The sequence below is a fragment of the Lycorma delicatula genome, chromosome 5, assembly GCF_047948215.1.
Source record: "Lycorma delicatula isolate Av1 chromosome 5, ASM4794821v1, whole genome shotgun sequence".
Taxonomy (NCBI): domain Eukaryota; kingdom Metazoa; phylum Arthropoda; class Insecta; order Hemiptera; family Fulgoridae; genus Lycorma; species Lycorma delicatula.
In genome coordinates, this window is record NC_134459.1 from 5,721,062 (window position 1) to 5,743,803 (window position 22,742).

Consider the following 22,742-nt stretch of genomic DNA (forward strand, 5'->3'; position numbering starts at 1 on the left):
TGAAAGAAGATCAGTGAATATTTAACAAATATTGACAATTTCCATGCAAATTTCAAAGCAAAATGCTTCACTTTTTAAGTTATAAATTAACAAACTTAGAAAAAAAACTATAATTTTGTGGTGATCACTCCACTTTGTTGACTGAATTTTGTCTATGCATTTATATATGAAACCCATTTCATCATTCACAACAGTTTTATACTAAACAACATGAACTTCAAGAAAAGATGTAACATTCAAGAAAAGTTAGTCCCAATCTTATTTCTTATGTGTCTTGTGAAGAATATTTAGACATAAAACCTATGACAATCTAGTGTTACTATGGTAATTTCATCAAGAACTGAACAAGATATCTGAGAAAAATAATCAGGAAAGATTTCAGATTAATGGAAAAAAAAACAAAAAAAATTACAAAAATATATTTGATTACATATAAAAAATTATTTTTTAAAAAAGCTTTTATTTAACTAATATTAATATTAACATTAATAAAAAAAGGAAACAAATTAGAAAAACCTTCTAAAAAGTAAAAAATAAGAATTAAATCAAATTGAGAATTTTAAACAAAAAAAAAGTAATATATTAACAAATATAAAAATGCACTGAAAATAAAAAATAAATTATATAAATATCTAATAAATAACCAATAAATAAATGTAATAATTATTAAATTTTAAAATTAAAAGTAATGAAAATATTTAGTTAAATAAAAGTGTGGCGCAGTTTTAATAATTTATTTAAAACAACACATTTATTTTTACAACAATTAATCTTCATTTTCATTTTCAATAACGGCGCAAGGAGGCGGAAAGGTCTGCTGGAACCTCTCCAGTTGAGACTGACTAGCTACAAGTAACAATCTGGAAAAATGTACCCACTCACTTTCTTTGTACTTGTTCTCACATAGTTGAAGTTAATCTTTGAATTCTGCTCGTAATCTAGGCCAATTTGAACGCACTCTTTCTGCTAAAAGTTTCATTTTAATTAATTAGGAATTTTTATTTAATGAATTCATAATTACTATTAAAATTATAATAATTTATAATTTTTCGGATTACCGTCAAAATGTAATAACTTTGTGCAAGATTTCTAAATTTAATTTTTATTTGTAATCTTATTAATCCTTAAAGGTCATCTTGGTGCAATTTTGAACCATCAAAGAATTAAAATTTGAGTTATTTTATTACAGATAAATAAAGTATATTCATATACTAAACAACCTCATTAAACAAAAAATATATTTTAAAATACAGCAAATGTCTATAAATACTTATTCGAAAACATTGTTATAAAAACTGTGCCACGCTTTTATTTAACTAAATATTTTCATTACTTTTATTTTAAAATTTAATAATTATTACATTTATTTATTGGTTATTTATTAGATATTTATATAATTTATTTTTTACTTTTCAGTGCATTTTTATATTTATTAATATATTATATTTTTTTGTTTAAAATTCTCAATTTGATTTAATTCTTATTTTTTACTTTATTGAGGGTTTTTCTAATTTGTTTCATTTTTTTATTAATGTTAATATTAATATTAGTTAAATAAAAGCTTTTTTAAAAAATAATTTTTTATATGTAATCAAATATATTTTTGTAATTTTGTTTGTTTTTTGTTTTTTTTTTAAGACTAAAAAAAAGTAAAAATATTTATTTTTGCACATCGAAGTTACATACATGTACCAAATTTCAATCATTTTCATACGATAGTTCATGAGAAATGAAAACTTTCAATTAAATGCATGATTTTAGCGTAGGGGTAACGCGTGGGGGGCATGGTGGTGGGTCATGTCAAATTCTGACACCGTAGTGCTGTATTGTCATCGAAGTTACATACGTGTACCAAATTTCATTGATTTTCATACAATAGATCAAAAGATATAGCAGTTGCAAAATTTGATTATTCCTAAAGGGAGTTAAATAAAAGCTTTTAATGAAAAAATGAATCAGGAAAAGGTTAATGGTGAATTTCCAGTAATCTTGAACCCTTATTAACTTTTTTGTCTATAACAGTTTGCCAGCTACTTCTTTCATCATCATGGACATTCATCTGCCTATTTCTAAACATACAATTGTCTGCTGACATCACCTACAGGATCTTATTTCTGAGCACAATTCTCAGCTAGCAAGATTCTCAACGATAGCACACAAATTAAAAACAGTTGTTATTAAATGAAACAGGAACATACTTCTTTCTAACACTGCTGTTATGTGCATATTGAGTCCTGCTATACTATTCTGCTAAGGTGGTATTGTTACCCTTGAGTGCAATATTTAAAATGTAATTTACATTCTGAATAACCTTTATGCAAAGAAATTTTCTTTGAGAAAACAAATGAAAGAAATGGAAGAAAAAATTGTTAAAAATCTCAAATCTCAGAGTAAAGGAAAAGTATAATTTCTTCAAGCATGATATTTTGGGTGAAAATTGACTTTTTGTTCAAATGTAGAATTTATTAGTGGAATAAATGAAAAGCATATTCTTTGGGAAATTTCAACCAAATCCAAAACTAATTTGTACTATATTATAATTATTAATTAATTAGATATTTTAAAACCAAATTTTGTCTACATATATATATATATATATATATATATATATATATATTAATTCCATTAGAAAGAAAGTTATATACATACTCTTTACTCTACCAATCTATCTCTTTATTTAGCCCCAAAGTTTATGTTTGCTACTTCATTTTTTATATTTTGATGTATACTGCAATAATTTAGATTACATAAATTGATTATCTATACAATTTAATTTAACTAAGTTTTGAATTAAGTTAACAAATTCTATATAAAAGAGATTTATAAACAAAATATTATGATTTGAATTATAGACACTAAAATACTATTAAATAGATTGTAAATCCATTCTTTTCCTATTCTATATATATATATATATATATATATATATATATATATAGAATAGGGATATAATATAAAGATATTAAATAATTATAAAAATTAAATATTAAATAATTAAAGATTAAATAAAGATATATTATATATATATATATATATATATATATATATATATATTTTTTTTTTTTTTTATTGTATTAAATAGAATTCCTTTCATTTGTTATTTTATTTCTTAAAGTCAGATACCCAATGACTTTTCAAGATTCACTTTTATATTAATTCTCCTCAAGAAGACATTAATGGTTGGGTACCATATGTAACGGAAAAAAAAAACAAATTATTGATTATATAATTCATTGTAATTTTTTTCTTTTGAACATTTCATTCTGTATGATTTGTTGAACAACATAACTAACTTAAACTTTCAAATTATTTTATACAGTTAATAAATCTTTTAAAACAATCATTAAACATTATTTCCTTAATTTTCTTTAAATGTTTACAATGTATTTGTAATCTAATACATATTTATTAAATAGCAGAAAAAACAAATTGTTCTTTCAGTAATGTTTAATTAAAAATTCATTTTTGAGTAATTCCCAAAATTTCATATTTTCATTTCTTTTTAATAATTTTATAATACACTTTTCTCTAATTTACCTGTGATTAATTTAAACATTAGGCACTAATAAAGCCATATATTATTCAGATTAGTAAATTTCATTTAAAATTTTGTTTAATTGCAGAGCAAGATACATGCTCACTACCGGTTGTACCTGGTGACTGCCAAAATTATACTGAGCAATGGTATTATGATGTATATGAAGGAAGATGTAAACCGTTTTACTATGGTGGCTGTGGTGGAAACCAAAATAGATTTAATTCAGAAATTGATTGCCAACACCATTGTGATCATAATTACATTACATCTCCTGTTCCACCTGTGACATTTACCACAGGTAAAGTTATTATGATTATTTTAATTTTTTAAATCCATACATTGATATTACAATAATATTTAGTGGCCTTCTAACTTGCTGCAACATGAGTTGTGTCAATATCTACATAAAAGTACAGCCTTGCACTGTAAATAAAACTTTTATCAAAAGATATTAGACTAAAGATTTTCAATCTCTTTGATGTTAATACTGGCAAGAGTATAGTTTGTTATTGTATTACTTTATTACACCTTAAAAAAATTGCACCCAAAATTGTAAAAGTTAAATCTTACTTTTTTGTGGTAATACAAAAATTTCATTCTTCTCCTTATTATTAATACATTATACAGGATTTTTTGCATCAACCACTATGGCTATTAGCTTTTAATAAATGTTAATAATATGTTGTAATAGTATGTTGAAATATATATATGTTGTTAATTTTGGTATTCCTTTGGAATCGGTTTATTAAACATAGCTTTTGCTGTTGACATTTATCCGTATTCTTTACTGTTCAATTTCAGAATAATTTGTACATGCTCCAAATATTCTATAATGATCAGGTTGTGGTTTTATTACTAGTTAGTTTGGTAAATTTGTGAACAATGTTTATTAATGTATTAATTAGCCTATATTAAAATTAATATCACCATTTTTATTTAACCATCGTTATATATATATATATATATATATATATTTTAGTTTATGGTTTGTTTTCTTTTTCCTTTTTAGATATGTGCTTCCTGCCTGTTGAAAAAGGGCCATGTACCCAATCTGAAGCTTTGTGGTATTATGACTCGCACAATGGTGTGTGTGCACAGTTCATTTATGGTGGTTGTGAAGGAAATGCTAACAGATTCCAAAGCCGTCAAGAATGCGAACAGAAATGTGGGGAAGCTCAAGGTTTGTTTGTATAATAATCTCTAAGTTAATTTTCATTAATTGAGATTGTTGATTTTCATTACAAACTGTATAAAAATATTTTACAATACCATTTAGAGAAAATGATTATTATATTATGAAAATCTCCTTAAAAATTGTATTTAAATTATAGCTATTTATTTATGTATTCACTCTCATAACTATAGACTGATATCAAAGTTTTTTTTTTGTGAGATATAACCTTGTAGCAAATGAAAAATGCTAAACCTACTAAGGATTTAAACTTAGAACCATGCATGTAGAAGGCTGATACCTCTGCCTTCTACTCTGCCACCATGAAAGTTGGCTGGAGTTAACCTCTTACTGCCTGAAATATAAAAGCTGCCACAAAAAAAATTGTTTTTTAGGTGATTCTAATTTACTTTCATGTCAGTAATTGAAAACTAATACATTGAACTAATACATTAAAAACTGAAAATTTATTGACAAGTGAAAATTTCAGCTTTGTTACACATATGATAAAACAGGCAATAAAACTTTCACTTGTGCGTAAAAAGAAAAACATAACCCTGCTTTATTTTATTTTATGTAAATTACACAACTAATATTGTACATAAGTTTTTACTCAATTATCACAAAATAATAAAATAAAACTTATAAAAAAGAAAATTACAATTATTTACTAAATTAAAATTTTACTTATAATCAAATTACATCACTTTTCATAAATTAATGTAAGAAAAAGTAAATGAAATAAAGTAAAATATTAATTTACTGCAGCATACTTGAAATTAAATTTTGGCTAAATTAAAGTTTAATTTATCAACCTACTAAATTTAAAAGAAGGATTTATTCACAATTTTACACATCATATGAGAATACTGAATGAGTTTTATTAATAATATTTTATTATTAATAAATAATATTTATTATTATTGAAATTATAATAATAAATAAAATTTATTATTATATGTTTATTATTAATAAATATGTTTTATTAATAATTACTGAAAAATTGAATCCTTTTCTAGGTACTGGTAAAATTCACTAAAACAGTTCTTAGTACAGAGAATAAAACAGTGATGTATTTGACATTTTATACACTTTACAGAAAGCTGTAAGACCTTTACAGCTTGGCTTCTTGCAACATTGCCAATTTTTATCATGCGAATGAGCAGTCTAGTCTGCCCTGACTCTGCAGGCATTACCACTGTTGAGCTCCTGTGTTTTTCTGCTCTAGCTTTAAACCAATTAGATTAGTAGAGGGACAACCATATTTTTTCCATTGGCTTTTTCTTCATTGTACAAAGCAGCTGCTAATTCTGTGCAAAATTCCAGAAGATCCAATTTCTTCAAAAATTCATTATTTTTGCAGTGCTTCTGTAGTACAAATCCCATCCATTCACAACAGCTAAATCAGTTACATGGAAATTAATCTCAAATAAAATATTTTTGAACAAATTGTAATCCAGTAATAAGCGATTAGACCTCTATTAGGCAACACCACCCATATATTTTTATAAATTTTGGGCAAGGAACTAGTATTTGCTTTTTGTTTTTTATTCCAAAGCTTGGCTTCTGCTACTGATTCTGCACTCGCAAAAGTTTATGAAAGAGTGTCTGCACACCTGTTGCACCATTTTCAGTGCTCCCATTTAAGTTCCATTGATTGTAACCTTTTTTTCTTAAGATGTTCCCTAATCTTTTTCTTTCATTTCTTTGTCGCTAAAAAATTCAAGACAAGGGAATTGGTCTACTCTTACTGTCTCCAATGCTGGTATGCCTAGATCATTTGAAGCACTAAATAATTTGAAAGAAGCAAACCAGTTATCAAAGAAAAGTAAAAATCCTTTTTTTTCAGGGAACAGTCTGTAATAGCTAGAGAACAATGTTTGAGCTCGGATCCAGATCAGTAACCCAGGCACTGGTTTTATTGCACCAGTATACATATCAAAGTTGTAAATAAGACCTCTTGCATCAGAAAGAACAAAAATCTGGTAGTCCTACTTATGGATTTCTTTGGATTATATTGATTCAAGGTGCTGTGTGACCTTTGAATGGAACCAACTGTTCATCTACCTATATCATTTGTTTACAGTTCGGTAATTACCTAAATTTATCTGTCAAGTGATCAACTAGTAGACAGATTTTGAATAACTTATCCTGGTTTTGGTTATCAAATGGCAACATATTAGTTTTATCATTAAATGAATATTTGACTTGATAAAAACCCATCGATCTCTACACATGATGTTTGCGATTTTATCCACACATGAGTTACTGACCCATTTCACATGTGATCATGATAGTCCAAAAATGGACATATAAATACAACAACCAATAAATATTTTAAGCTCATTGATGTCAGTATTCAAGAGTTTGTTTCAATTTTTCTGAATAGTAAAGAGATTGAATTGTTCTGTAATTTTTTTCAAGATACATTCATTAAAAAAATGCCAAAAATAAACCATCGGTTCTTCAGCTTCATTGTAGTAATTGTTTCCAGGCCATACTGGCACCACTTTTTCTGATTCTGGACCACTGACATCGTACCAGGTTAAGTAGGACCACACTCAAGAATTCGAAGCAGGAATGTCATGTTATTACTTTCTGAATCGTCTGAAATCAGATGATCAGTATATATAAAATTTATGGAAAATTAATAGCTTAGCATTTACCATAATTTTTTGTTTTAGAAGGATTATAATAAATGTTCAATATTACCCGATTAACCATGAATGTAGTCAGGAGCCTCTTCACTATCGTCACAATCCATATTCACTCTCCTCCAGAACTGCCCCAATAGGTCATTACCTTTCATAGGATTTATACCTTAAACCCATCTGTACAAAAAAAAAAATTAAAAGAATTTTAAGTGAAAATCTCACTTTATAATTTTTTCACATGTTGGCTATGTTAAAACACATATCAAAGCATGCAATCATAACCTAAACAGTGTTTCACCAAGTAGCCTAGAGTAACCTATATGTTACAAAGTTATTTTCATAATTTACTCACAAAATTTCTAATTTTTTAGCTATATAATTATTTCAACTGATTAAACAAAAGTGTAAATATCACCAAGAATATTTTTGAAAAGTATAAACTTACTTGATGTTTGCAGTAGAAAATTTCTAATTCTTGAATTGCCATCACTAAGGCTATTGTTACCATCTGATGAATAAATAGTTACCAAAACATCCAACATACTGCAGCTGGTGACTGATTTTAAATAACAGGTCTGTAACAACTGTGATACAACAGGTTACAAAGAAATTAAAGAACAAATCAGTTTTACATGGAGCTGTTTTTTGTCACATGTATGTTTTGGTAGGCAGCAAGAGGTTAACTTGGATGTAAGCTTGGTTGCTAATGAAACTTATCTTAGTTTTGCATTTAATTATATTTTTACAATGAAAAAGAACAGTTAATTGAAATAAAAAAAATAAATAAATAAATAGTTTTAAGTTTAAATGTTCCAGTATAAAACTAATTATCATTGAAAAGTCTAGTAAGACTTTTCATGAACATTCTTATCGTTAATACTGTTCTCTCAATTATTCATTAATTTCTAACAAAGTTATTATCTCTAAGTTTTACTTATGTTACATATGCTATACAACTTATAAAATTTCAAGGGTACAAATGCTACAGTTTTTACTGTAAAAAAACTCATTTTTAGAATAAATCTAAAGAAAGCTTTAAATTTATTGGAAATTTAATATAGGAATTTAAAGGAAACTTTAAATTTATAGAAAAATAATGGCTTAGCATTTACAATAATTTTTGTTTTAGAAGGATTATTATAGAAAGTTGATATACTTTCTTTCTTCATATTTATTTATTACTATTTATATTTCCTGAAGGAAATCAATCACTCTTAAAAAAAAAACTTAATATCAAATTTGTATCTGTAGATCAGTAATTCTGTCTTACAATATGAAGAGATAATTTAAATTAGTATCTATGTTTCTGTATGACGTAGTTAGGTCTTTTCTCTGTTAATTATGAACATAACATTTTTAGGATGGAAATAGGATATTGTCAATTTTAAATAAAAATTACAATTAAATTTTTTTAAATTGGTGGCTAAAATGACTTTGGTCAGGTTACTGATTAATGGGTACATGACGTGAAAATTCACTTTATCATTAATATTGATACAGTGACATCAGCTCATGACACAGAAGGTGATAAAAGTTCATAACAAAGTTTCATAATGCAATTGGATTACAAAATTAAAATTACGATAAAGAAACAAGAATGTTATAAGGGCAAATGAGAAAAATATTTATTTAAAAAATAAAAATTTTTTTTTATTTCATTTTTATTTTAAAAACTATATTCTCTTTCCTCAGATATTTGCACACTACCTCGGATTGTTGGACCATGCAGCGGAAATTATCAGCAGTGGTATTATGATCCAACCACTGATTCTTGTCATCAGTTTGATTATGGTGGTTGTCAGGGTAACAGTAATCGTTTTAATACCGAAGCAGAGTGTGAACAGAAATGTAGAAAGTCATTCCCTCCACCAATTTTATCTACTGCTGGGCCTCCTGCACCTCCTCCTCCAACAAAAAGCAGCATCTGTTATACGCCTGTTGATAGTGGACCTTGTAGAAAAGAGGTATTAATTTATTTGTTAGAAATAATATATAATGTGAAGGTATATGAAGTGATGATGACTTAGGTTTGCAAAAACATCTTCAGTTTTTTCTTAAATTTTTTCAGCTAAGAGAGAGGATAGGAAAGAACTAGTCAAATTCGTTTTTTGTTAGGTTATATTCTCGAGTGTTCTTTTGCCTATCTAGGTTTATTTTTTCTTGTTTGTAAGACAACTTTACAATCCCTTTTTGTAATGCACTTTTCTCTTTGTGCTCCTACTTGCAAACTTTCTTTACTTCTTAGCTTTTCTAAAAAATTAAGCATTTGTTTTTTATAGTTATCCCTGTAATTGCTGTTCAACACTTTTGGACAATGATAAAAATCTGTATTCACCTTTAAAAATAAAAATATCTTATTTTTCTTATACCCCATTGTTTATTCTCTTCATTAGATTGTTTTACAAGGGGTGACTGAAATGTAATCGCAGTCGTTCACAACTCGCAAATGAAAAGAGATAGTCAAATGAATCAAATGTAGCAAAAAATTACATTCTATTTTCTACAAAAACTTACATTTATTTTTCCACATAATCGCTATTTACAACTACACATTTCTCCTAAAGGTGAAACAATTTTCTCATTCCATCACTTAAGAACGCTGGCAGTTTTTTCCGTGATCCATGCCTCACTGCATCATTCAGTTCACCATTCATGATAAATTCAACACACTTAATATTTTCCTTTAACTGCAGCAGGAAGTGTAAATTACAGGCCGCTAAATCTGGTAAGTATGGAGAGTGTGAACTAGATTCAAATTTTAACTTCATAAGAGCCTTGGCAATGTTGCAAGTAATGTATATGGCCAAGAATGATCTTGTTACAGAATTATTAGCTCTGTGGACATAACAAACAAGTCTTGTAAGGTGTTTTAATAAGGTGTTTTAATGTCTTTATCACACAGAATGTAGTCAGTCACATACATATGTTTGGTGTTTTGATGTCTCTCTCTATATATATATATATCACACAGAACATACTATCGACCCAACTTCCAGGTAGTCTGTCACATGCATGTGTTTGGAATCACAGAACACTATCAAGAGAATTTTTTTTGAGGATTGTATTTTTAAATTTTTTGATTGTTGCAAAACACATTACCAGTATTTCTTTCTCTGCCATTTTTCATTTAGGTCTTAATGATCCACTGAAGATTGACCTCCAATCATAGTATTGAAAAGGAAGTCATCTCACTTGTCACAATAACATTTCAGAGTCTGTTCACAACATTTCTTCATTGTTTATTATTATTTTCACTGAGTTTGAGTGACACCCACTTGAACAGATTTTATTTAACCCAGTTTTGCAATAATGTATTCTAATTAGTCATGGGGGTAGTTCGGCTAAAATTAGTCAGAGTAGTCAATTATTAAAATTAATTGACTTATGTACAACACAAATATTAGTCGACTGATTTTTAAAATTAGTTGTTGCCTACAAATTGTTAGTTGTAGGCAACATCTAACAATTATGTGATTGTGTTAGAGTGTGTTCACTCTAACACAATCACATAAACAATTTAATTGAATAAACTGCTTTTGCACTGAATTACAACTAGTCGTCAGTCATAAACATTAATCATTATAGAAAGTAGAAACATTTCTTTCTAGTTCTTTCAAACATATCTAACGCTAGCCCACCATGCACTCTCCATCACTCACAGTAACCTCCACCTCACACGTTCAACTTACACCATGCTATGAACAATAACTGTTTTTATTTTTTTTTAACAAATAATATATAATTCTAATCTGTTAAATAATGTCTGCATAATCAAGTATGCTTGAAAAAAAGTGCCTTTCAACATGCCATGCCACCATAAGATCATATTATCATAACAATACCTACTATTAAAGCACAAGTTAAGTACCTAGATTGGTACTTAAATTCTGCAGTATTCTTATATTCAAAAATATTCAAAACCAAATATATGACTTAAATAAAACTGTTCTTCTAAGTAATAAATTCTCAGTTTCTATTTTTTATAGAAACTGAGAATGTATGTTAATTTACAGTTAAATTAACATACATTTCTTACTTACTTGTTAATTTAGTTGTTTTGTTTGACATTTTTCCATTACTGACTTTTCCCATTAATGATGGTAACACATACTTTAATTCAACCCAACTTTTAATAATAATTAATAGTCTATTAATGTCACACTACTGAATTAAAAAGTCAGTAATTTCACTGTATTTAAATTTTCAACTCACAGCTCATCTTTTACACTTAACTGAAGAAGTATGGTGCCATACTTAAACTAAACAAATAGATTACAAAGAAAAATTTACACAGACTACTAATAAAAAAATGCAAAAACTAACATTAAAAAATATGAGAAATATCACAAAAAATATGCTGATACAGATAAAATTTAGCTATTAAATAAATGTCCAGTTGTTTTTCCACTGTTACTGAAGTTTACTACTTCTATATATTTTTATTAAAAAATATTAGCATTTTTGGTTTCAGCCTGCTTCTTCTGTCTGAAAGAATTTGATCTGCTTTGGAGAAAACTCTTTTGGACAGTACAGAGGTCCCAGGAATGTGTAAATATATTTTAGGTAATATTAGCAACTGTAGGAACATTGCTTTTTATTTCATCAGAAATGTATGACTCGCTTGCCTGTCCTCATACGGTTGCTCAAAATATTGCCTCAGAGTAATAAAAGAATTGCTAGAAGATTTCACACATTTTGAAATTTCTTGAACTTTACTATCTAAAATATTCCATAAATCCGATCGATGGCTTTTGCTGTGTATAAGGACGAACACATGACAACTTACCTGAGGGCCATTGCATATAGACTAAAGGTGAACCCTGCAAAATTGATTGATGAATGAAATCTGTAACACCTAATTAATAGGCATATGTCATAATTATTTCTGGGATACTTACACAATAAATAAATTTAAAAAATTATATTTCTCTTTTTTTTATTTAACTCAGTAAATAGATTAGATAAATATGCGATGAACTTTATTTAAAAGTCTTCTAGTGAACAATGGACATTACCTGGAGTGGACATAAGTGCGATGAACAGAACTGGTATATGGACTAAATAATTAATGGACATTGGAGTTCAGATAGACCTTACCGTAAGTGGACCTTACAGTGTGGATCAAACGTCCAGGAAGTTGATAACAGAAATTAATCAATGGTCCCTCCTAATTGTTCTTTCAATATGCCTATCTTGGTGGGGATGCATTGTATGATGCAATAATCATTTTGAAGCAATTCATCCTCCCTTTTTTGTCTTCTTATATGTCACAGAAACTGGTCGACCACTACAAAGTTTACCCTCAATATTTGTTTTACTAGCTTCTGATGCATAAAATTTTATTGCCCACCTACACACAGTATTTCAATCAACAGTTTCATTTCCATAAATGCTTTTAGATGATTATGAATGTCACCAGTGTTCACTTTTTCCACTGTTAAAATTCAACCACTGCACATTGTTTTAGACACATTGACATAGCAGGTATACTTTTGACTCTATAACAGTGGTGACTAATAGAGAATGGGAGGGCATGGGTCAATAAATTGTAGACTATTAGTAATCGGTACTACAAAATGGCAGCACCTGTCACGTGTGACATTTTGTTCTCCTGTAACATTCCAGTGTACATTACATTTCTGCCTCATAATCTTTATTACTATGTTTACTAATCTTTATTATTATATTATTACTTTACATTATTATTACTGCTGTATTACTTACTAATGACCAAATTGTTAAAAGTTTACAAAAATGAAGAACTTTGCACTCCCATTATACTGTGGATCTGCAGTAAAAATGTTGAAATACTTAAATTTTATTTTAGGTCAGAATGATTTCACACATTGTAATCCTGTTGGTAAATTTCAGAAAGACAATAATATAAATTTGCAATTTAGTTTGTCTTTATTGCAATTTTAAAATAGCTCATCTTTATAACGCTGCAATATTTTTTTTTTTCATTTACACTTCATTTTAAATTTACACTTGTTTTTAAATTTAAATGTGATAACTTTTTTATGGACTTAATATATTTTGCATTATATTGCTAATATAATATCCATATTTTTATCCAAGTTATAATATGGACCATCCAGGATATTCTAAGGATAAGCAATAAAGTTGATTTATAAGTTTGTTCTGAGTTACAATAGTTAATTATAAATAGTGTAGTTTATTATAAATTAATTATTGTAAATTATACGAGTATAATCTACCTTGTAAATCTACCTTCAAAATTATCTTATGCACAGGTTATGTTCTGATCAAGGGATTAGCATAGTACGGAAAAAAAAAGAAAATGTGCATTACACCGATTATGTGACCGATGTAAAAGGAAAAGTTCTCCGAACAATCTTGTTTTTATTATGTTTCTTATTTTACAGATACCAGCATGGTATTTCAATTCTGATACAAATCGCTGTCAGTTGTTTATATATGGTGGCTGTGAAGGAAATGCCAACAGATTTGATTCTGAAGAACAATGTGAGAGACATTGTGGTGAATTCCAAGGATTAGGTAAGTTTCATCCTAAATGTAAATTAAATACAAAATAAATTTTTAATTTAAATGTTACTGAATCTCCGCTAGTAATTATTTTACTAATGTTAGCATTAACCACAAAAAATAATAACAAAGGAAGTTTTTATTACTCACCTCATTTAACACAATAGAATGCTCATCATCAGTTGTTAGTATTAAAAGTACTTATAAGAATATTTAAAAAGATTTTGACTTGAAAAATTGAATGAAGCAAACCCCAGAACTGTGTCTAAGTAATTTTTTAGAAAATTATTGTAAAACACAAAAGAACTGTATCACAAATTAGAATTACTGGATTGATGTTCAATGACTATAAAACTTTGCAACAAAAGTTCTGTTTTTATTTTGGAAAAGTTCCTTAAACAAAAGTTAAGTTAAAGTTCTTCTTTATGTTCAATTGATGTTACTTGAATAGATTTTCTTACAATTTAAGCTCTCCAAAGAAGTTTTTACAAAATTTTAGTTTTTTCTGATAATTTAACTAATTTATTTACCAAGCACCTAAAAAATTGTATTGAGGTACCATTTTTTGTGTTTTACAATAATTTTCCAAGAATTGCCAGAGGTACAGTTCTCTGGGACCTGTTTCATTTATTTTTTTAGGAAAAACACATGAAACTATCAAATTTATCCTTAATATTAAGTTCAAGAATTTAATTTTACCCTTGCAGCAAAAATCAGGTGAAATTTTTTGAAAACTCTAACTCAAAAACAAAGAAAATAATGGATCTTTGTTTTATTTGAACTTTTTTTCATTTTCATTTATAGAGTATGGCCTGAAATTCTTTCTGTTTCTTTGGGAGAAATACGAATATTGTGTTGTATAAAATGAAAACAGTTCTCTTGTCTGATTTATTAGATGTGAACTTTTTTTATTTTTTACTGCTTCTATACTGTTGTTTGATTTGAAAACTTGTTTGTGGAGAAATGGAGCCTTTCTGATTGTAATGTATTTACTTTGAAAAGCGAACATGTCTAAACAGTGATAGCGGTAGTAATTTTAAAACACAAATAATATTTCAGTTATCTTAGTATGAGAAATTCTCAATTTTTTCCTGTAAAATACAAAATGGACTTTTATTATCTTTTAACTTTATATTGCTTTGCAACAGCTTATAAGCCTTACTGCAATTTGGCAGTTGGTCCTATGTACTCTTAGGCTGATTATATACCAAGACAGTGTTAATCACTAGAGACCTCAATGAGTAAATACAAGAATAAAATGAGAATTTAAATCTAACAAAGATAACTATATTTTTAAGTGAATTAGAAGCAGTTACCCTTATTGATGTTAACTAACAATGATATTTTATTTGTACAAATAGAACTTCATAGAATTACTTAGAAAATTTTTCTTTATCATGAAAATCCACAAATAAATTAATCTTCAATTCTGTAATATCAGGTGGCATTCCTGCACAAAGGTATGATAGCCCGTATTAAATGTTGCAAGATATTTTCTGTCTGATATTTTCTTTCGTTAAATATAATTTATTGTCATCTTAAAGTTAGCTAACTTTCATTCTAGGATATATTGAAAGCAATTTTATGCAGCTACAATGTGAGTACAGAAAATGGGAGATGCTTATGTGGCTATTGCAAAAGCCTACGGTGTTGTTTTCAGAACAAAGTAAAACTAACATAAATTCAAACTGCTCTACTTGCATTTTCATAGCTATGGTCTTTGTACTGATTTTCAAAAGGAACTTTTACTTTTTTCATTTTCATTTGTCTCATTTAATGATTTTTTCTATTTGTTGATATCTGAAAAGTCATGTGCTGCCTACATCTGAATCTTTTATGGTAATAGTACATTAAAAATTGAAGATTTTTTTGTGGGAAAAGGGAAGTCAGAACTTCCAAGAACTTAAACCCGACTTTCAAGGTAACCTTGTTATTTGGAGTTTGAGCTTAGTTAATTGTAATAGAACACTAATCTACTCTAATTAAAGAAATTAATTACTCTAATTAAAGAAATTAATTACTCTAATTAAAGAAATTTTTAATTAAGTAATATTTTACTGTGAATTTTTTATTACTTATGTGGTATTTTGTATGTAACTAACCTTCTTTTTTTTTATAGATGTTTGTAAATATCCCCAAGATGTTGGACCTTGTACACAGAATTTAAGGAAATGGTATTTTGATTCACAAACAATGACTTGTCAGGAATTTCTTTATGGAGGTTGTTATGGATCTGCCAACAGGTTTAGTTCTGATGAGGAATGCAGAGCAATTTGTCTACACAGAGAAGAAATATTTCCAACCGAAAATACAACATCTATATCTCACATCGGTATGATATTTTAAATTGATGCTTACATTGTTATTACGTATTTGAAGTAATTTATTCTGACATATGTTGAAAGAAATCTTTTAACTAACTATTATTAATGTATTCCTTTACCACTTAACTTTGATTAATTGCAAGTTACATTTTCTGATCTCATCAAAACTAAGTTTACTTTAGCTTTTGTGACTCATACATTATAAAGACAATATGAAAGACACTTTATTTCATTTCACCGATTCTGAGAAATCACTAATTTAATTTATTTAAATATTTATCTTAACAATAATACATTTCTAGAATACATTGTAGGGAGAATCAGGTCAATTTACTAAGAAGAGAATTTTTTTAAACTTTTTTGGTAAATTATTTGCAACTATTTTTCAAAAATTAGGTCAATAGAATTTTTAGATAATTCCTATCCAATACGGAAATATTAAATTTGTATTTCTTGTAGTTAAGTTAGCAAAACTATTAAAAATCAAGAAATCCCAAAAAAATAGAAAAAAATCTGTTTTTTGCCCTAAAAAGAACTGGTTTGAATTTCATGTTTTTTGTTGTTAATGCTTATATTTATTTACACAGCTATTTTTATATTGAAAATAGATCACATTGCAAAAATATCTATATTCAAAACATTATAGTCACATGCTGAGTTTTACTGCCCCACTCAAAATTTTACTTAAAGGGCTTACTTTATCAAGGTATAAAACACAATTACCAAGGTTATGCAGTAAAAATAAACTGGACATACTTCTGTTAAATCACATAATTTACTTAAGTAAAATTTTAATGAATCATTATTAAAAATATTTTTGTAATCTGGAGTGAAGTGAGATTAACAGGCATGAATTATATTCAAGTCTGTGTATTTATTATTAAATAACAATCCATTACCTATATTTAAAACACTGTCCTCCAAACTGTAGAAGTTAATTGTAACCAAGTGAAACCAAGAAACAGTACCAATAACAGAAGTGTAGGACTTATTATATTAATAAATATTTTGAAACAGTCTTTTAAATTATATATGGCTAAATAACATCGTTATTGTATAGTTTCATCATAATTAACGCTGCTTTTACAATAATAGACATATTTCTAGTTGTAATAACTTCTTTAAATTAACAAATAATTTAGTTTATAGTTTAATTTAGTTCAGGGTTGTTAAAAAAACAACATATATTTTTGATTCTCAGCATTTATTTGACATGAGATAAGTAAATGAAAAAGCTTTTGTTTACTTTCTAGATAATTGCTGAAATCGGTTAAGCATTTGTTTTAAGTGATTAGTGATTCACAAAGATTTATTGATTGCCTCTAGAGTTTTCTGTCCAGTTTCTATAAAATTGTTTTAACAGTTTCTTTTACTTCTTCAAAAAAAAAAAAATTCCTCCAAGTTGTACCTTTAACTTTTTGAATTAATGAAAGTCAGAGGGGATGAGGTTGCAGTAATGGATGTCATTATTTCCTAATGACACAATCTCAAAAGAGGTTAGTAGTTTCTACTACATGTAGGTGCACATTATCCCAAATAAGATCACTGACATGCAAAATTCTGTTACTGATTGATGAGCATGGTCTTCCAACTTGAGGCTCATCAAATGTGTACTATGAACCATTACTGAACAATTTGCAATAACAAGAATTCACTGCTGTAGCAGTAGCAAATAACAGAGTTGCAACATTTCAGTTCCATATTCACATGTTTAAGCTGTAAGCTTATGTAGCGAATCTGTTACAAAAACATTCCATGAGGTTTTCTTTTTTAGTCCATAAAAAATTAATTACACAATGCAAATCTTCTTGCATGTAACAAGTGGATACTCTACACTGAAAATTTTACAAGCCAGTACAGCATCATTTGATATGGATTGTAAAATATTAAGCCCTATCACTTAGCCAAGAAGGTGTGTGCTATATTCTTGTGGCAGATTGAAATAGACATAACGTTTTTAACATTCCTAATACTGTAAAATGACTTTGGTGATTATCCTTTTTTTATAAGACTGTATCTATCCTTTTTTCATGTTTGCGTTATGGCCCAATTTAAAACTAGATTGTTTTTACTAGATATGAATAACTAATTTTACTTTGGTCATTGGGACTCTGTATAATTTAATTAATGGTAGTTTCTAAAGCATGATCTAGCCTGAGACTGAAAAAGACCAGCTCCTACATCTAAAGGTACTTTTTCTAAATCCAGTTATCAATGAGTGGAGATATTTACCAGTTTGCACTTTTATTTGTATTAAAGCAGTTATTCCAGCAATTTTTTTATTTATTTTGTTTACTTTTTTGTCATGTATACAGATACAGTTATTCATTTTTAGAATGTTCTAGGAAAAATAAAATAATAAAGCTTCTTGCTTATTTACTGTATAAAAATGAAAATATAATTTAAAATTCTCTTGATTTTTCCAATATTCTGCAATTTGTTCATCATAATCTAAATAAAGTAAATAATGATGATTGAAAACTGTTCCAGAGAAACAACTGCTTCAATACCTTCTAAGAAAAAAGACCTCTTAATTAAGCTTATAAATTATTGCAATATGGTGTTTTTTCACTTCTATTAAAATAATCCTTTTTTTTAAGTCAAGTAAAATACTTACCTTGTTCAAAATATACACTATACTTTATGGTCATTGAAACACTCTTGCCTGGTTAGTTAAATTGAAATAGATTTAAATATTCTTCTATTATATCTGTTTTAATAACATTCTAGATAAACAAAACATCTAATAAATAATTTTTTTAAGAATAAAATAAAATCTAACCAGAATGTTGATGCATGTTAATGTAATATCTGCATGTTGCATGTTGTTTATAACAGCTGTTTGCAAGTTACCAGTTGATGTCGGACCATGTACTGATGGTTACTACAAAAGGTGGTTTTACAATGAGGCTCATCGAACTTGTGAACAATTTGATTATGGCGGATGTGCTGGAAATTTAAATCGATTTAAAAATTTTCAAATATGTATCGAATTCTGTGCAAGTTTAGCTACTAGTAAGTTATTCATAATTAGAATACATATATTTATTAGCTCATGTAAATATATACCTATAAGTAAGACATCCTCAATTCAGTCAGTCATGTAAATAGTGTAAACATCCAGAGTAACAGCATACCTGCCAGAATGAAAGAGTTATATGATAGAATAACATACAATTTGAATAAAAATTTATTATTTGAAAAAAGTAGATGTTTCATAATGAATACAAGAATTATAATGTAAATATTATCTTTTCCCAATACTTATGATGATCATAAGTACACATCAGTCAGTTAAGGAGAACTACCAATTTTAATCCGAGATCTTAATCTGCAGGTAGAGTTTTTTAAAACCTCATACTGCAATCAAACAAATGCAGTTCAATACTCATTTCTACCTATTTTATTACTACACTCATGGTTTGTCATATTCCAGGATAGAAAGAATCAAACATTTTTTCAAAGCATAGTAATAACCTATGTATTGTAACAAAATAATTCTTTATCCCAGAATCTAAAATATTTAGAATTCCTATCATCATATTTAATGTAAAGGAGATTCAAATTAAAAAAAAGAAGATTTTCCAACTTTCAGGAAATTGGAAATCATAAAATAACGTGTTTTTATTCTAGACATTGTACATACAGTACATTAGGAAAATAATACTGAGCAATTTATTAAAAAATGAGGTAAAACTTATAATGTTATCTTGCTGGAAGATTACAAAAACATCACAAATTTTATAGGTAATTTTTGAAATACAAATCATTTGTAATTTCAGTTTTTGAAAACTTAAAATTTAACGTTGTAATACCTGAACATGTTAATTACATTAATTGTTTATATAAAATTGTTATTTATTATTGTGGTTACCATTATTACGGTTAATATTACTATTATTACTAATCATGGCTTGCAGGCATTCCTCCCAAAAACCTCTGGTTACTTGGATGTCAGATGCAAAATGATTATATTTTACAAAAAAAACTTTAAAAAGAATTCAACAGAAAAGAGAGGGTTTTTTCTGTTATTACCTTAAAAGTGAGTTCTCATAACTTTGATTCATTATTCTTCGAAATGTCATCTTGACAAACTATAATAATATTCTTATTAAAACCATGAATTATAATTTATTTTTTTATGGGAACCTCATGCATTCGACTCACAACCACAGAAATTTCTTTTTTCTTTTTCTGAAGGAAACAAAATTTTAAATTTTATTTCCTCTTTTTAAAGGCCAACAGATTTAATTTTTTCTTATTTCTAAAAAATTAAAAATAGATTTTAAGAACACCTACATCATGAACACAAAGTACCTTTTCATATAAAGAAATAAACATGAATTGTTTATCAAAATTTTATTTAATATTTTTACAATAAATTTACTTTAAATTACATAAATTACATCTATATGTGTTCCTTGTGTCCACAGACAGTTTTATCAGTCACCAAGTGCATTTTGACATACTCTTTCATATTGAAAAATAAAAATTTTCAGCACATCAATATTGCTTAGTTGCAAAATGGAAGATTTTTTCTTTGATTATGCCACAAAGGGATGTTATGTCTGGCCTTCTAAGCGACCACTGAATTTCAAGCCCCTACTGTTGGCCTTGAGAATACTTATTTAAGAAGTCCCTTGCCAACTGAGCAAAATTAACTGGAGCGCCATCTTGCTGTAAAATGGCAGTTATTTTAAATTAAATGTAATAATGACAGGCATTTATTAAAAATTAACTTAATAAAACATATAACTAAAATTAATGGTTATACTCGTAATAGTAAAGATATTAATAATAAATACATTTACATAGATTCATAACACACAACAGAATACTACGCAATTAGATAATAACACAGAACCTTAAAAGTATATCAGTCAGATAATTGCAATCATAATCAGAAATTTATGAAATTCAGATGAATAGTATATAAAAATAGTGACGCAAACTTAATCACAGATTAAATGCAATAACATAATAGAGATAACACTGTGATAACTTTTACATTGGTGTGTCAAATAGAAAATTTATAGATCATTAAAGTGCTTTCATAACATGCAAATAATGAGGGAAGTGAATAAAAATCAGTAATCGGTAATTACTGAAACATAATTACTGGTCAAGTGTAATAAATACTGATTAAGTATAATAATAACTTAGAGTTAGCAGAATAACATTTTACTATTACTGATGAATAATAATTGAATGAAATCAGTATTTTTGAGTAGCTTACTGAATTATGTTCAGTACTTACTGATAATACATTTCATTCTCACAGATCTGCCTCAACTCATTTGTCAATTAAGTCACTACATTATCATGTTTGCTGTTTATTCCTGCAGTTTATTCTTGTACTTGGAATTTGTTCCTTTATTGACATACATATTAAATACTAGAAGTCTAGCTACAACGAAAGTGAAATGCAATTTGATGGATCATTAACAAATCAAAACACAATAGAGCTGCATTTGTTAATGCACTAAATAAAAATACAATTGTTTTGAACAGATTGGTGATTTGGTGATTTTTGAACAGATTGGCGGAACAGATTTGGTGAACAATTGGTGAAAATAGTTCTATACAAAGAAAAGGCTTGTAACAAAATAAAAAAATTATGAGTAAATATATTGAAGAAACTATTTCCATAGGAAAAATAAAGAGGATCTAAAATAACCTAAAAACTGAAATAAAAAAGAAAATAGATAAAAAGACAACAGGTAACAAAAGCATAAATATAAAAGCATGGGTTTTTCCCATGCTTTTATATTGAGATACTGGAAAAATATGAAAACCCTATTGTAAATAAAGTACTAGATGCGCTTGCTGTTGGGATTTCTACAAAACAAAAAAGTCACGAATCACGTGTAGCAGATGAAGAATCATCACCTAGCACATCTAACTGAAGTTACTAGTCAAACCTTCAGAAAAGGAAGAAAAATAGGTACGAGACTTAAAAATTGGTTGCTTTATCCACAACGGAATTACAGCAACTGGTTGGTTCTTATCAAACAGTTGGACTTGATCAGAAAACAGAAGAAACACAAAAAATTAAAAATGCAGTTTTTACAAAACAAAATCGTAAAGAAATACGGAAAGAAATCGTAAACACTACCACACCAAACGGAGTTTAAAAATTTTTCATTATTACTTTATCTTTCCTTGAATTAATTTTTGTTACTGTATTTTACTGTTTTGTATTAACTAAAAGAAATAAATAAAATCACAAAAAAAACAAATAGAGAAAATTATGACAGGGCCAACAACCGTCTGGTTGATGCAGAATGGTCCATCCATTGTAGTCAACCCATAATAAGATTTTCTTGATCAACCAGATTAAACAGACTGTAGCATTGGCCTATTCTTTATTTTGTTTTTTCTTATTTTTTGTTTATTGGTATCCTTTATTATTTCTTTTATTTTTTATTACATAAACTTTAATATTACATAAAATTAATTAATAATTACATAAAAATACTGACAAACAAAAGTTATTATTACTTGGTTAAGTTCAACAATTATATGAAATTAGTTACAGAAATTTGCAA

The 22,742-nt window shown here is 27.4% G+C and overlaps 1 protein-coding gene across 4 annotated transcripts in view; it reads left to right on the forward strand.

Annotated features, from left to right (window-relative positions):
- Positions 1-22,742, forward strand: part of Ppn (proteoglycan-like sulfated glycoprotein papilin) — a 531,917-nt gene that overhangs the window by 477,346 nt on the left and 31,829 nt on the right. For 3 of the 4 annotated variants that reach the window (XM_075365575.1, XM_075365573.1, XM_075365571.1), the window contains 6 exons: positions 3,624-3,836; positions 4,548-4,718; positions 9,056-9,327; positions 13,750-13,882; positions 15,990-16,202; positions 19,033-19,209. In XM_075365575.1, coding sequence (XP_075221690.1) covers positions 3,624-3,836; positions 4,548-4,718; positions 9,056-9,327; positions 13,750-13,882; positions 15,990-16,202; positions 19,033-19,209 — 1,179 coding nt within the window. The remainder of the gene's footprint in view (positions 1-3,623; positions 3,837-4,547; positions 4,719-9,055; positions 9,328-13,749; positions 13,883-15,989; positions 16,203-19,032; positions 19,210-22,742) is intronic. The other variant, XM_075365574.1, reaches the window with a different exon arrangement.